The sequence below is a fragment of the Leuresthes tenuis genome, unplaced genomic scaffold, assembly GCF_036924035.1.
Source record: "Leuresthes tenuis unplaced genomic scaffold, fLeuTen1.0.hap1 SCAF_23, whole genome shotgun sequence".
In the NCBI taxonomy this organism is placed as follows: domain Eukaryota; kingdom Metazoa; phylum Chordata; class Actinopteri; order Atheriniformes; family Atherinopsidae; genus Leuresthes; species Leuresthes tenuis.
The window spans coordinates 18,817,765-18,834,784 of NW_027325377.1; the positions used below are offsets into that span (position 1 = coordinate 18,817,765).

General features: G+C 38.5%; 1 protein-coding gene across 1 annotated transcript in view; it reads right to left on the bottom strand.

The window, feature by feature from the left end:
* Positions 1-1,232: 1,232 nt before the first annotated feature.
* The window catches only part of cacna2d1a (calcium channel, voltage-dependent, alpha 2/delta subunit 1a), a 99,706-nt gene continuing 83,918 nt past the window's right edge, over positions 1,233-17,020 (bottom strand). The window contains exons 32-38 of the mRNA XM_072377758.1: positions 15,844-15,996; positions 14,742-14,794; positions 14,177-14,232; positions 11,612-11,738; positions 10,781-10,893; positions 10,073-10,155; positions 1,233-7,558 (exon numbers count right to left, since the gene is read on the bottom strand). Of these exons, the coding sequence (XP_072233859.1) occupies positions 7,430-7,558; positions 10,073-10,155; positions 10,781-10,893; positions 11,612-11,738; positions 14,177-14,232; positions 14,742-14,794; positions 15,844-15,996 (714 nt within the window). The 3' untranslated portion in view covers positions 1,233-7,429. The remainder of the gene's footprint in view (positions 7,559-10,072; positions 10,156-10,780; positions 10,894-11,611; positions 11,739-14,176; positions 14,233-14,741; positions 14,795-15,843; positions 15,997-17,020) is intronic.

Sequence of the window (17,020 nt, forward strand, 5' to 3'; positions counted from 1 at the left end):
AATAAACTTTTTATATTTACTCTACAGGCTGTTTACTTATGGGACTTCAGGCTAGATACGGAAAGACACAAGCCGACAGACTTAGGATAACAATCAAAAACACAACAGGAGTGACCTCTCAGTGTAAACCAGCAGGGTCATCTTGTTGCCAGACGCGAAATCCAGAGCCACTGGCAGGAAATCTATCGTGTGCTGTTGACATCATAACTCATCCGTGACAGACAAGGAAATAACCCTTTTGGAGAGGGAGCGTTTCAGAGAGTTTCAAAAAAGTGGAGTCCAAGAAAGACAGGGTGCTGTCACCAGGAAAACAGGATTTTAGACAAGGTGATAAATCTTCCATACAATATTCACTTAAGGAAACCAAATGCATGAAAGGTAGATATTACAAATGTTGAAAAATATGCCAGAACAGATCTCTCTTAAGACAGGACATTTCTTTGTATTGTTTTTGAATTTGTATGAATTTTCTTCATAGACTTTGGACTTTCAAATTGTACTTGCAGTTTGGTCTGACACTGTAATCAAATTCTATCACAAGGTCTTTATAATCTATGATTTTCTATTACTGGTCTCTGTGCAGTCGTTCGGCAGCTGTGCTACCAACAATAAAGCCCCCTTTTCATTTAAAATGAAGACATTGTAAAAAGTACCATTCAAAATGTCCCAAAGCAACTAAAGGATTTCAGGTTTTCTTCATGAGCACCATGCAGAACTATGGTTAGTTTTTAACGTCCATAATAAAGAGTAAAATGAGCCTGTAGTTTGTCTTCAGGGGGCAATGACGAATAGTAGCTCTGTAAGACTGTGGACTTGAGCACAGCTGGTTTCAGGTTCAAGTGTGAAGCGGACTGCGCTAACGAGAAAGTCACTTACTATTTGATCAAGATGGAAAAGGGAAAATGGGAATTACAGTAAATTTATGACCAAAGACACATTGCGGGTTAATGGATGTGCTCTCGAGCCAAATTCAGTGTTGTCGAGAGATATGACTGGACCTGCGAATCCTGCTTTTCTTTTTCCGGACCTTGTTGACATTGGCTGCGCGTCAGGTTCTGATGTCTGCTCGACACTGGGAGTGCTTCCTTCTCATTCTCACACATATTTGGATGGGAAATGTACATTGGCAAAGTGACAAAATTTAGTAACAGAAATCTGATCTACAGTGGAAAAAACAGATATTTTGCAAGAAAAGGACATTGGCTCTTAACTCTTAATGCAAAGCAACATAGTAATCTTAAAGTTTTATTATGAATATACCTTATTTGACATGAATAAACACCCTCTTCTTCCCAGGTTTATAAACATTGTTTTGTTTTGTTTATTACTACTATTCTTTTACATCATTTTTAACATGACTGATTCTTAAGAATCTGGTTTCACAATTAAAGCACAATCTAGGGACTTGCTGAGAAACCCATTAAGACTCCCAAAGCTGAGTCTGACGAAGTTTGACTCGCTGGATGCCTCCACCAAGAGCCTGCTGCAAAACCAAAGGCAGAGACTGGTTTGAGTAAGCCAATCATCTTCCAAAAAATCAAACTCAAAAATGCACACTGAGCACACTGAGCAGTTCTCAAGATTCCAGAAAGAAAAACGACCAACCCACATGACCCATACAGAGAGCACCGACAGAATCAGAAACACTTCATATCACATCGAGTCTTTTTTATTCCTGAGGTGACAGCATCTGATTTTAGCACTTAAGAGAAGAATGAGACATCTTGAGAAGCATAAAGCTCGTGTTTTCTCAGCATTTGGTTTGACTCCTTTTCAATTGTTTCATATGTATGTGTTTCTCTGCCAAAAATGACATGAATGACCATGCCAGCTATTATAGCTTATCAGCTACTGCTCATGTATACTTCAGTACTACTACACTACTACCACTACTGATAGTTTCCCATTCTTTTAATAATTTAATTAACTTTTATTTCTCATTCAGATAGCAACTGGTTTCTTTTTCTTTCTGTGAAATACAATATCAAATAAGGAAACTTCAAATTGTCTCAGTCTGTGTACCTTGCACCAAAATAAGCATAAAATCCAACTGATAAGGCTGTTTAAACACAGGTCAAAATGGTTGTCTGGAACATTAATTTTGCTCTAAATAAAATTTTCTGATGAAATTCAGTCAAAGAAGTCTCTGTTATTATTACACGGAAGACAAACATAAATAAATAAGGGGATTCCTGGAAAGCAGGGATGAGATCAGTATCCAACACCGCATTAGCTGCTCTAACAGCCCTTTTCCAAGAATCCAAGAGAGCTGGTGCCATTACCTGTTATGAAAACGTTTTTCTTTTTACATTTCTACTGTAAATAAGTCAGAACCAGCTGCCATCCAACAAGTTGCTGGTCTCATAGATGGGATCTTTTAGGACAGTTGCTAACAGAGGAGCAACTACATAAGAGTAAAGAAAGCTGCAACAAAGGTGAAAGGTCAAGCCCACTTTTCATTATATGATGTTAAATTAAAATTCAGGCTATTTCTAAAAAGGCAAAAAGGCATAACTGACAACAACCATGCCTGTGTCTTTATAGCTCTGATGGAAAGACTGTATATGAGATAGACATTGAGCTAACTGGTAATGTCAGCATATAAGATGCTCACAACACAGCTATCACAAAAGTGACGTGCCATTTCTGGAAATCATAGATACATGTCATATCTGTGTTTCTCTCAAGAGCCTAGCACATAACACAAAGAACCTTTGAAAGGCTGTATAACAAGTCATGTTCTTTTCCTAACACTATCCAAGTGTTGTTTGGTGCTTTAATCTAATCAAACAGAGAGTTAGATTAATAGTAATGGGTCAAGGATGCATCCTTGGTAGGACGGGATCTTCCAAGTCATGTCCGTCTCTGGCGAGGAAAGAGTCCCTCCTTAAGTACATGAAAACTAAAATGGGACAGTCCTAACAATTGTGAAAATGTCACATTAGAGCTCCCACAGTCAAGTACACCCTATAAGAGCTAATTAATAGGTTGTAGCTACTATACGTCAGTGATATTTAATGACGAGGCATCCTTGAAACGTAACCATTAAGGTTCCTTCCCAGATTTTGAGAAGCACAAAGGACCGACAGGAGCCAGAGTGTCCAAGATTAAACAAAGTGGAAAAACAATGAGCTCTCACTGGAGGAAGACAGGTTTGCTGGATCAATATTGGCTAACCTGGTTGATAATGCTTGAAAAAGTGCTCGTGCATGAAGCCTCACATGCTTCAAGATAAAATAACATTTTAAGTTTCCTTACACTTCCTTACTTTGGGTTGCACAATGATAAGGCTAACATGCTAACGTTAGCAGGTATAAAGTTTACCACATTGACTGAGGCAGTTTATCGTGTTAATAAGGTAATATTTGCTAAATAAGATAAAGAAAGAAAGTTAATAGGATGCATCGTCTAGTGACCATTTGCCGCTTTAAGAAAGTTTAGTCGGTAACCTTCTGATAGTTTTCTCTTGGGATCAAAGTTCTAGTCTTCAGTAAAGATTGCTGAAAGACTACAGCATACCTTGCAAAACAATAGTCAGAGATGTGAAGTATACATGATTGTAGTAAATAGGCTAAATCTCTGGTATTGTGTCTCAATAACAGTTAATCACACATGGCTTGAACCAGTTAGACTGAGTGGTGCACTCAAACATTGCACTCACCAATCAGTTTCCCTTTTTTGCAGCTGAGCCAAATGCTGTCTCCTCAAGAGGATGGCAGTATTAGCTGTTCATACCTTATCATAATGTGAACAAATGCGTAACACCCAGTATAGTACGTTTCCCAACATTACACACGAAAGCAGGAGCACACTGGATATTTATCAGCCATTACCATGCAGCACAGGGAAACAATTTAGGAGAATTACGTCGTGCCTCAGTAACATTGCATAAATGTTATATTACGATAATTGCTTTCTCCACAAGAGAATAAGAGTCCAACTGTATATGGCACTTCTTGAGTAAATGAGGAGCATAAATACTGTTGTTAGTTTCACCACATTGTTTTTGTTAGAAGGTTCTTTAAAGATACAGAAAAACCTTGAGTAAAAAGTGCACCTCAAGACCACTTGGGAATTACTAATGAAGGTAGTCTTGGTTTCCCGATGGTGGTGGAGCTTTGCCAAGAGGGAAGCCTGACAAGCGAGCATTCATTGATCTGGCTTGCAGGAATGCTTCCTACATAAAACTTGACATTATTTGGTATGATGTAATCAACTAGCTGAAAGTAGAATTCCAAGGAGGGAGGAGGTTAGTTATAATGTGACACACATAGCTTGAATGTGTAGTTTCCCCTTCCCCACAGAAATATCGTTTTCCACAAACATCCATCAGTGTTAACAGAACATACACTTACATGTTGAAATTATGCACTCCCTGGCTTTCTTTTAGAGAAACAAAAAAAAATCCTCAGTGCTGATGTTTTTGAACATTTATTTAAGTGATCAACAAGTGGCAATGTAACTTGAATTGGAAGCATATTTAGTGATTTAGAGGCACCGTCAGGCACTAAAACCATTGAGTGTAGCCCTAAATTATCACCAAACAAGTCACACCATGGTTGCTGTCCTGGCACATCTCTACCTCCCTCTGTAGGGAGCCTACACATGAAGCTTTTAAATTTGTAATTACTTTGCCACAGGAATCAACAAATTCTTAAATAAATGCCAAACAGTGCATTTTAAGCATTAACAGCAGTTGCAAAAACCAACAAGTGCAGCTGGTTTAAGTAAAAACATTTTCTTCTCAAGGATTTAAAGCTTGTTTTTCAAATAATGACTGCCAAGATTTCTCCCTGTCACATGATTATCTTTTTTTACTGAATTATATCCAACAAATCCTCTTAAATATGAAAATACATAAAAGACAAGCCATTTCCCACATGTCAAAACATTTGGGAATCTCAAACCATTAGAGGGTTTTCATTCTTTGACACTGACTTTTTGGGTTTCATTCTGTTCTGACAAAAAAGGTCATTCAACAGTATTTCACTAAAACACCCGAGAGTTGTATCAGCACACTTTCCTCAGTAGATATGTTTTATATATGTAATGCAAGAGAAAGGCACACAAATGAAACATGATTAACAGGAGAAGATGAAGAAAATATAGACTTTTGATGTAGAAAATTAAATAGGGAAGTTAGATATCATTTAAACTCTATATTCAATCAATTTCCTCCACCACCTGCTGCATTTCTGTGAAATATGAACTGAAAGATTTTCCCATTCTTCATATATGCACTGCTCAACATAATGGGGATTTCTTCTTTTCTTCATTTCATAATCATCCAATTGCTTCTAAAGAGCGACGTGCCTGCACTGCAGGCAGGTCAGTCAAATGAACTCATAGCACATAAATTACTGTTGCCTTCATAGACGTGCGAGTTGCCCATGCCATGTGAACTAATGTACACCTGTAACCTCATGAGCTTTTAAACTGAGCGTTGAAATCAAGCGGGAGGGTCCCTCTCCTCTATACGTCCGAGCTTGCTGCCTTAATGATCCGAAAAAAAGTGGTTTCTTCAATTTTTATCCATCATAACACTGGTAGATTTTCCACTTTGTTCTCGTCAAAATGCTGCTGGTTTTTGGTCTTCTTTATGAATTTGTTTTTCTTTACATGGTAGAGATTTAGCTGGGATTTGTGGCTGAAGTGAGAAACTCTCGTCATAACATTGATTTTCTGAAGTAAGCACATGCTGTAATTTCTATCACAGAAGCATTTTAACGCAGTGAAGCTTGAGGGCCTAAACATGAGAGTCCTTTAAAATTATAATTTTATCATTGTCTTTGGATATTGTCTTTGGATATCCCCCATTTTCTGTGTGAACAGTTGAAAAATGCTATTCTTAATTCAATTTTTAAACTCCTTTGCCATGCAATCTTTCACAGAGTCACAAGTTAATCTGCATTTTTACTTGTGAAAGACTCAGCCTCTCTGCCCCAAATTAATCCAATTGCTAGTGAGAGGAAATTGAAATACAATAACATAATTTTCAGTGATTTGCAAACCATAACAATTCTCTTTTTGGAAACAACATTGCAATCCGAGAAAGGGAAATGGACTTCAGACATTGAGTCTGTTCTTAAGTGAGAAGACCAAACCGTGAAGGCAAATAATAGCGCCAACAGTTGTCATTTAATTTAAAACATGACAGCAGTGGATACAAAGGTTTTCTTTCCTTCCAGATCAAATTTCGACCAAAATGTCAAATGAAAATTCTCATTCAAATTATTTCATGGTGGCAATAAAACATTAGAATGCTGTCCTGACACTTCTTTAAACTAACCAATAAGTTAAATATTAAATAGTAGGGCTTTTTTTTTCATTTAACAGCTAAAGTACAGTCTACAGAGAGTTAATTTGAGTCGCATAGTCCACATGGCACAAAATATTTTATCCACTGAGCGCACTGAGGACACCAGCCAGTCTTCTCCTGATTGGCTAATGCAAGCGCTATGGCAACAGAGTTTTCACTGGAGCAATCCTAAATAAAGGCAGAAAATCCAAAACACATTAACCACTCCTGTTCAGAGCTGATTCTGATCGGCTGATCAGCTTCAAGGTTAAAATTCATACATCTAAAACAAGTGCTCTGTGGCAGTAGAAGGGTTGGCTTTTGTGCATGAAAATAAACAATGACCATGATTTCCACACTGCAAATAGGGTATCTACATGAAAGGACAGCAGATTGAAGAGAAGACAATGCCTTCAGAGACACTGTGAGAACGTTTGGGGTAGTGTAATCTAAGGATCAGACAAAAACAATATTATAATAATTAGGGGACCCGCTGAGGAAAATGAAGGGCATGAGCATGTGAAATAACAATTTGGCATATTTTACAGAAAACGTCGCCAAATTTTTCAATCAAAAAAATAAATATCTAATGACCAAGCACAACTAAGCACTGCTATTGATTCAAAATAAAGTCTACTCTGGCAAAGGGCAGCACTGTTTCTGGCAGTAGTAAATAAACTGCTCAAAATCTTTAATAAACAACAAGTCCTCCCATTGTTATTTAAGCCCCTCTGATAGTGTAAGGCAGTCCAAACTCTTTCAAACCAATGACATCAAGCTGGATAAAGTTCGAAAGTCGCCAATCAAAATCAGTCTCTGCATTCCTCTAATCTCAGCTGGCGGGGACCTTTGAAGAATTGAGGGATAGTTGTAGAAGTAGACCTTTCTCAAGACTCAAACCTTTATTTTCTTCTCTTGTAACCCGGTGAAATCACTTAGAGAACCCCCATGAAAGTAAACAAATCAAAAGAAAATAACTGGTAGAATGTGGGGTTCTCAGTTTTTTTTTATCTTTGTTACAAGCGCTTCTTCATCGTACGTCATCATTTCAGTGGCAGCGCCGCATGCTGGTAGCCATGTTGGTAATCTGGAGAGAGCAGAGATACGGGGCTGGATTACGTTGTTCTGAGGTCATGACGGGATGGCGTCTGGATGGTGTCTGGAGTCAGTCACAACCCAGAGCAACACCACCTGAAGGGCCACCATTAGCCAAAGAGAGGGACTCAGGCCGGACACACCACCACAGTCAGGGTCCTCCTCCTGGTACCAAGATGGGAGGAAAAGGCGTGAAGTTACGGTTTGTCACAACTGACACGATAAATACTTTTCAACTGGCCATCTGCACAACCCTTCCCTTGAACTGTCGCTGTCCAATCATAGATTAGGGACTGCAATCTGGCTCTCCCAATGTTAATGTTCCTTGACACATACATGCACATTGGATTACATCAAATTGGATAATGTCAGACTTCTGTGGTGCTTTTGGTTGCTCTATTGAAATAAAAGCAAAGAAAACAAGCAAAGGGGTTTCCACAGGTGGAAAGCTACCAAACAATACTTCAATGGTACAATTATCTTGAATTTGAGATTTCACAGGATGTCATTCCTCTCATAAGCGTGAAAGGAAAACTTCTCTCATGCACTGTGAAAGTCTAAAGCTTCACAGATATTATTAACTAAAGGACTAAGGCTTAGAAAACGGCCAATTGGAAATATGCAGGGATCAAATAGGTGGTTAGAGAACGTTTCAAAATGACTTTTTTATGTTTGAGCAGAAAACTATGAGCCATTATGCATTACCAAAATTGATCTTATGCTCTACATATGCTTGGCATGTGGATAAGATAAATAATGTCTTCCTTTTTGGGGGGGGGGCAAAGAGAAACCATTGAGAAATATTAAAAGAGACAAATGAAAATCTGGATGTAAATGAGAGGTGAGTGATTTGTTTTTGCTAGTGTCTGCATACATCAGTAGTCACTAGAGACACTAGAGACTCTCTAGCTGGAGAGGGATAATGATAGATGGGGAAAGATACAAAGAGCATGGCTTGAAGTTCAAAGTCAGGTAGGATGGAGAAAATGTTGATGAAAGACAGACAGAGACAGGGAGGTGAAGTCAGACATTGGGATAATATGAAAGTGATGGGAGATGAGGAAAAGTGTGGGAAAACAATAGAAAAGAGACAAAGTAATGGAAAAAGGATATTTAACATTAAGAGGAGATAAGGTGAAGAAAACAAACAGAGTAGAAATAAGACTTAAAAGTACAATACAGTTAGATTGAGTGTAAGATAATAATAAAATGTTAATGTGAGACAGAGAGCTAGCGTTATGGGACTGACCCGAGACAGCACATGAACAGTGGCAGCAGTAACATGAGCAGAGAGGAAGCCAATGGGGAGCTTGCGCTCCTTCGGCACAGGGCCTCATCCTAACCATCAACAGCCAATCACAAAGCAGGAAATAGAGAAAACAGAGAAAGTAAATCATGCAGCAAAAGATCCACACAGTTAATAGGTTAGAAATCAAAAAGACGCAGAGAAATTAGCTCAAGTGGACAAATAGTGGCACAATACAGATGCATTCGCTCAAGAGACAAAAATAGTTAGTATGTGGGTGGCTGTTTGCATGTGAGATAGACAGAGAAGACATAGGAGTTCATTTCTGAGAGTGACAAACCCTGACATTGGAAAAAGACTATAGAATAAAAACAAACAGATAATTCAAGCAGTGAGGATTCACACGCAAAGATTCTGCGCTGCTCCTAAAGCTGTTTGTTTAGCTTAGTTATTCATAAGTCGAGGAACAACCGACTGTTTATCTTTGCATGGGAAACCTACGCACAGACAGCTTTTGAGCGAAAAGAAAAAAAAGCGACATGCACCATGTAAATATATTAGTGATGGGAAGGTACCGTGAGTGGGATTTCCTCGCTGATATTGTGTATTGTGTTCGCATCAGGAGAGCAGCTTAAGGACTTTGGCCTTTGGCCAGTACCAAAAGTGTTTCTAAACTAAAGTGAAATCCTGATCTCTGTTTTATTGCTCTTTAATATGTTGCAGTTGCTACCTCTTGTTTTCCAGGTCAAAATATCTAAACAGAACAAAATGTTACATCTGAAGTATTAACATATGTATAAAAAGCTTTTGAGACCAGCACCAGTTTACAGGAACTATTATTTCCTCATTTATTTCACAACAACTTCACACATTTCCATGTCTTCTCTCTTCAGTTTTGATATGTTTGCCCAGCTTCATTAATATCGTTGAAAAGTCATTGGTTTATGTAGATCGTGTCTGTTAGAGACTGCTCTTTTAATACCCTTGTATCAACAGCGAACTGAGTGATCGTGTGGAATGTGAATATGGTAAACTCCAGAGATACCCACAGAGAAATATCACCTGAATCTGCACTTTCACTCAGCTCCATGGCAAGTCCGAGCATCTTTCAACAGCCTGCGAATTACTGTCTTGGTATACCTTAACTGCTCTCATCTGTGCTGTTCCCAGTAGCATCAGTTAACTATTTTCAGTGGAAAAGCTCCTGTAAACCCATTGTTTATTGACTACTCCGTTCCAACCGTTTTGAAATATGTTGCTTGCATAAAATGGAAAAACAACATCCATAAAGATAATCTCTCCAAATTATTATTATTTCTTTTTAAATGGGTTGCTGGAGACCCTACACAGAGTAACTTATTCAGGGAAAATATTTTTTATATTTTAACATGATTCTCAATTAGAGCTAATGGTGTCTGATGAAATTGACTTACGTGTTCATTGTTATCAAAACACACTGCAGGCCCCTTCCTGTAGCGAGGACTGAGAGCCATAACACAGGGATCAGGCCCATCAGCTGCAAGAGTCAAGTCAGGAGAAAGACACAGCTTGAGAGTGATTTTGCATCAGTTGAAACTGCAACAAAAAACAATAAAACTAAACTGTGATTAAATATGATCTTGATATCTAAAGGAAATCCTGACTGATAAAACAGATCAAGTGTTTAAGTGCAGAAAGCCATAATCATTTAAATTGTCTGCTTTCGGATCTTGAGCAGATTGCTCAACGATGAGGCAGTCATTTGTGAACACTTTTTTCTCCAAGAACCATCATCTGTAATTGAGCGCAGGCCTGTGTGTTTAAAAGTGCATCGTTGATTTGTTTGTATGCTATTCAACAGACTGATCCCACACAATCATGTGCTCTACAGGCACAGAGAGAAACCCAGTGCAGGCAAGCATGAACTCTGAGCCAATGTGTGAAAGTTATGGTGACAATTATGTCTCCTTTTTATGGATGCATATGATGGAAGTAAAGAGAATTATTAGTGATTTTTTAAAGTATCTTCTAATGGCTACATGTCATAATTAGTGTCTATCCAGGGTTATCTTGTCAAAAGCTCCAACGTTTGTCACATCTGTTAACTGAATCAAATGCATGTATTCTCTGCCAGATGATAAGAGTGTTTGGTAAAAGGATACATTGCTGTTCATCCTGTTTTAATGGGCTTGAGGCAGAACACGTGCAGAGGAATTTCGTATCAGTAATGATAAAGACCAGGTTCGTCTTGGGCAGTTTTTCAGCATAGTAGCTCCTGGAGAAGAGCAGACACACAAGAGACTTAAGAGAAGTTTGTTGATGCAATGGCTGCAGTCCAGGAAAGATAGAATTTCACTAAAACATGCTCACAGGAGATGCAGGAAGTTGAATATTTAACCAGAAAGCACAGACAGAAGGATACAGAGATTCTGGTCTGTACTGCTTTAATATCTTTTTGTCTAAAAGGTTGCTTAAGCACATAATTCTTATTTCCCATGCATGACTAACTTCAGAAGCATTTTAGAAATGAATAAAAGCACAACTTGCAAACACATTGCAGACAGTTAAGCCAAGCTACTTCATTTATTTTTTTCCTAAGGGACACAAATCTGCTGTGCCACCCCACTGTCTTCCACGAACTTAATTGAAACCCACATGTCGCTGGTGCACAAATGATTTTCTCTACTTTTTTTATGGGGGTCGTTAAAAGAAACGTGTGTGAGGCTAATGTGCAGGAATGCTGCTTGGCATGCGGACCGCCACTCCATTAGCCAACACGAGGGGACCTTTAAAAAACACACACACATCACACACCTGGACATGCCAAGATAGTGGTCCATGATAGTGACTCGACTTAGCCTTCATGGCATTTGAATTTTTACAACCCCCTCTTAATGCTTAGTGCTATTGCTGCTTTATCTCATTGATTACAGGTTAACTAGAAAGATGCCATTTTCAATTTCAACTGTAGGTGTCTTGCAGGATACTTTTACCTGGAGCAGTTGTCACAGCCGACTGAGCCTTCAAAAGACGAGGTGTTAGTCTCAAAGAAGAACTGAGTTTGTTCTGTGATACACGGCTCCTTATTCCCTGAAACTGACACTTGATCTTCCATTTCAGCTGTACAAAGAGAAAAAAATCACATTCAGCTCAATCTTTATTAGCACAAGCACACATCATCCTTATCAAACATTTGCCCATGTATACATCCAGAAAACACAAGTCAAAATATTCATTACTAACTCAATTTAAAGCTGTTTTAGTCTTTTAACCCGAACCAGCTACAATACAGAGGTTAAACGTTTGTGAAAATTTTAGAAAAGTTCTGTATTTCAAATGAAATATCCCCTAACACCTAATCACATGCTCACAAATCTCTTCAAAGTTTATAAAGAGAACCCAAACAAATATTATGCAAGGTTTTCATATGAGGCTTTTGGTCCAATTTCATATACCCATTAGTGACAAATGTATGTAAACCTCAAGGATTTGCAATTAGCTTGGAGGTGTAATGAGATTCAGGTGTTTTCAGTCAATGGAATGACAATTAGGTGTGAGTGGACACCCTGTGTTGTGTAAAGACTGTGAATATATCAATGTCAGATTTTCACATTACATGACATTTCTGAAGACCTCAGAGAAAGAGTTGCTCATACTCATTAAGCTATACAATACTACAAAACCATTTCTAAAAAGCATGCATTTATATCAATCCACAGTCATACAGACAAATGTGTACAAATGGAGGAAATGGAAGACCCTTCACAGCAGTGGTTGACCTACAAAGTTAAAACCAGGAGCAATAAGTCTAATAAGTCAGAGAGAAACTCAACATTCACTTCTTAGCACTTAAATTTGAAGTCCAACATCAGTAGAACAGTGAAAAATAATGGTATGACATGGTTGTAAGAAGAAAACTCCTTCTCTCCAAAAATAACATTATTCAGTTTGAATAGAAACTTTTAAGTTTAGGTTTAAAGAAAAGGAATGCACCTCATTATGGAAAAATATGGTGTCATCTTCACGGTTTGGAACGAATTAGCTTCATCTGTGCCAGAACGACTTGATGTAATTGATGGAACAGAGAATTTCCGAATTATACCAGTGACTTCGAGAGAAAAATGTCTGAGCTTTCAGAATCTCATCAGAAAGTGAGTCATGCAAGCCTACAAATTTATAACTGGCTCTACCAAAGAATTGTCTAAGAGGAATTAAGTTATAGTATTACTTTGGAATGGCCGAATCCAAGTTCTGACCGTGGTCCATATGAAATGTTGTGGTACGACCTGAAGAGAACACTGTGTGTAAGGAAACCCACCAACATCCCAGAGCTACGGAATTGGCTTAATTTCCTCTGGGCTCATATTCAGGACCAACTAACATTTACCTGTTCCATTTAATAGTGCATAAGGAGGACACACCAGACAAAGAAAGCAGAGGTTCCTATTTGGTATGATCTGGTTTCCAGTTTCAAGGTATACTGCAATTTTAAAATCACAGTTTAAAAACCACAAAAGTGTTCCATTATACTGTTCCATGCATAGATTGGCTACCAAGGGAGGCAATACTTTAAATTTGATTTCACATCTGTGGGAAAACAACCCTTCACTCTTTTCCAAGTAAAACAAAAAGTTTTATTTTGAAATGAAGGTTTGCAATCAGCTGCAAGAGTTGTCTAATATTTGTAAAATAAATACTATAGACTTACCTAAGCACATAACATAGATAATTAACCAGCTAACATTACAACTTGCAAAGCAAAGATGTACAAACTATCTGCTAACTGAATGCTTTAATGCTACGATTGAATTTAAAATGAAATACAGCAACACTGTGAAACTGGGAGATTTTTGCTTATGGTCTTGTCTTATTATCATACCTGCCAATGTATAATTGCCATTCTTTGCCATAAGTAAATTACCATTCACAATGTTTTAGTGTTTTTGTTTAATTGGCTTTTCTTTATCCACTTTTAAGGTGTTTTTGTGATGTTTTAATTCACATTTATGCAGAAATATAGACGCAACTGTTTATTATCTACAATGATTTTTGCCCTTTTTTAAATTTAGTATTAGGATTAGCAGAATATTAGTGTTGTTTTGGGTGGAAGAAAAATCTATCATAAATAACAACAAGAATAGAGGATGTACAATAAAAACCAAATAAAAGTACCAAAATAGTGTTGAAGTGAGAATATCATTTTTGTCGTGATCACAACACTGAAAAACAAAAAAGTCAAGCCCGCCTTTTGACTTTATTCTGAAGCTGTTGGTGATCTGTACTTTCTAATACCTCATTTGTGTCCTGAGAAGATATACATAAACATACCACCACGTGGATCTGGTTCACATGCGCAACATCTGAGTTCCTGTTCCTGTTCCTTAGAAACTCTCTACATATTCCAGCTGTGCAGCAAGTATTGCACACACAAAAATCCTTTTTCAATTAACCTAAAAACTGCAATTTAATACTTGTAAGAAAGGCTTTTGAACTGTATAGAGTTTATAAGTGTGGAAAAGAAGCATTGCTTTCTGTGTGTCAAATTAAAGAGCGCTCACCCGCATCCAGAAAATTGGGGAATGTGATGCTGACCAGCAACTGTTGCACTATTGACCTGAGGGCAGAAAACAAATCCCAAAAGATTTAAAATGTCTGGATTCATTGGAACAAAATGCACAACATTTTCTGTGTGAATGCAAACCCAAACCAAAATTTGACGAACAACACTTGTGACTTAAAGGCTTATTTTAATTAAAAACATACTAATGTAAGCTTTGATACAGTGAAGATAACCATATTGTCAGTGGCCTCAAAATCCACTTTTATTGGACATATTGTAATACAAGCTGTTGATGACATCAAGACAGTGAAACTGAGCATAAATCAAGAGAAGATTTTGTGGAATGTTGTCTGTCTTGGGAACAATTTAGCTATTAAACAGATGCTATACAGTATGTCCATTTGGAGGAACAAATCCTTCCCTGCTTTCCATTAAATACTGGGTTGAAGGATTTACAGTGCTGGCTTTAATAATGCATAAATGTGTTCTTTATCACAGGGGGAAAAAAGTTGGACAACTCCAATGGCAACCATGTTATAAAAGTAAAATGAAAAATAACTCACCAGGCTGCAGCTGTCGCCCACCATCCTATGTTCAGAATATCTGCTATTGTGGGCTGAGAAGGACATACAAAATGAGAAAAAATAACAGAGGATCAGAACACCACATCAACAATGAACGGTTTAACAAATCATCTTAAGTTGGCTGAGCCAATCCGAACATCCTGTTTGTGTTTACAGTGGCTGCAAACTGTTGAGTTTTGCCAGGCACAAAGACCAACAGGTCCAGCAAAAGATTTTATTTTCTTCCCTTCTCTGAGGAAATTAGAGCACAATCCTCCTCAACAGATGCGAGGGTAAATATGTAAACAAAGAGCCAGTGAGAAAACAAAGTAGCACACGGATTGAAAAAAAAGGGCCAACATGTTGCTTTGATTATGGCTAGCATGCGAGGGCCTTGTTTTGGAGAATCAGCGCTGTTTTTCTTGCTCTTCAGTTGATGGCAGGTTGAGTCATCAAGGAGTTTTAACTAACCGTGTTAGAAGCATCACTGGCTGTTGACAGCGTCTTTGATCAGAGGATAACAGCATCTTTCATCTCACCTCGGTCATTCGAGCGTGTCGTGCACATTCAAGTTTAAGTTGGGAAATTATGTGATTTTATTTGTCAGTGAGAGCAATTTTCATCTTATTTTCTTAAGTATGAGTTCACCATCATTACCTGTTATCTAAGCCTTTCAGCTTTCAGAGGTAATTTGACTGGTATCACTGATGTTTGCTGACAATCTGCATCATTTCTCTGAAGTGATGAAAAACAGTGCCATTTTCTACATCACTCAGTGTGTTACTCAAGCACATTAGACCACCTAATCCTGTTACTGTTACTGCAACTCCCACTCTAACGCTTTCACCATACCCTCTGCTTCCCCTCTCATCTGCTCTATCCAGATTTATGGCTCCCTGGCAAGTCACAGTCAGTGTGTGTGACCATTTGGAAGTGTGTGAGCAAGCAGGTATGAGCATGAACGGCTGCACTTGCATTCATCCCTCTGCTCATACGGAGGAATGAGTAAAAGTATTTGTATGGATATGAAAAGGTGTGAACATGGCTCTCCCTGTGTGTGTGTGTGTATGTGTGTGTATGGTCTCTGGCTTATGTAACTCACCACGTAGACAGATCGTGGGCCTGCAGCCATCTTGCTCTCTGTCTTGGGGTAACAGAGTGACTGGTAGTCATAAGTGCTCTTGGAGGTGAACAGGGACGCGTTGACCAGGGCTCTCATGAGTAATGGGTCAATAACTCCGAAGAAACGCCCAATCTGATGTAAGGAGAGAGAAGGAGCAAAGAAAAAACAAACAAAAAAAGAAAACTTCCTTCACTTGACTTTTGAAACAGCTTTTAGGGTTCATGACATCGATTTTAAAAAGGAGAAACAAGATCCAAACAAGAACTGAGACTTGAAGACTGTGTAAATCTGCTTTGGGGCCCAGAGGCAAAACCTACCAGTGTGCGTCTGACCTCACAACTTCATAGGGGAAATGATTTCACTAACAAAGCCCCATTGAGAAATTTTTTGACTCTGTGTATGAGCAAAAACGTCTCGAGTGCACATTGTAGAAGCAAGTAACTCTGGGGTTCCTCAATAATTCTCATTTACAGAGTGCTTAAACCTTTTTATAATCTCGCATTATGACAGTTAAGAATGTGTGCTGGTTGCACAGAAATTTTACAGTGATGATAGACTTCAGCATAACATGATTAACACAGTCCACCAGGCAGTCATAAATTTCTACATAGAGGAAGTAGTTCGTCCCAGCGTCTCAGAGGTGTGACATGACCGTGTGCTTGGAAGTGTTACAGCACTCGTGTATCCAGGCGGGAGTATGCACATACAGCAAGTCTCTAGTTGCGCATGTGCTATGGTGCATGTGTGTGTACTTTAGGAAATGCAAACTATCCTTTTCCTTCCACTTTGTAAGGTCACTGTTAACAAGCGGCCCTCCACATACCCATTCCTCTTTCTTGCCAAAGGACATATAAATCTTCCAATCTATAATGTAAAAGGAGCCGTCTCCTCTTTCGCTGTGCAGCAACACAAATAATGAATTAACAGTCACAGGCCTGCTGGCTGCAGACTCCCTGAGGGTTTTTGGAGTAAGAAAAGGAATGAGATGGAGGGAGAGAGACATAAAGAGGGAGAGAAACTTTGCTCCTGTAGGTAATATGATTGAGAGTGCACAACCTTTTCCAAACAAGGTTTCTGGATTTTAGTACTGCTGCCAAACATCAGAGGGCAACTGATTTATCCAGCACACACTAAGCCCTGATTAGGAAGGAGTTGA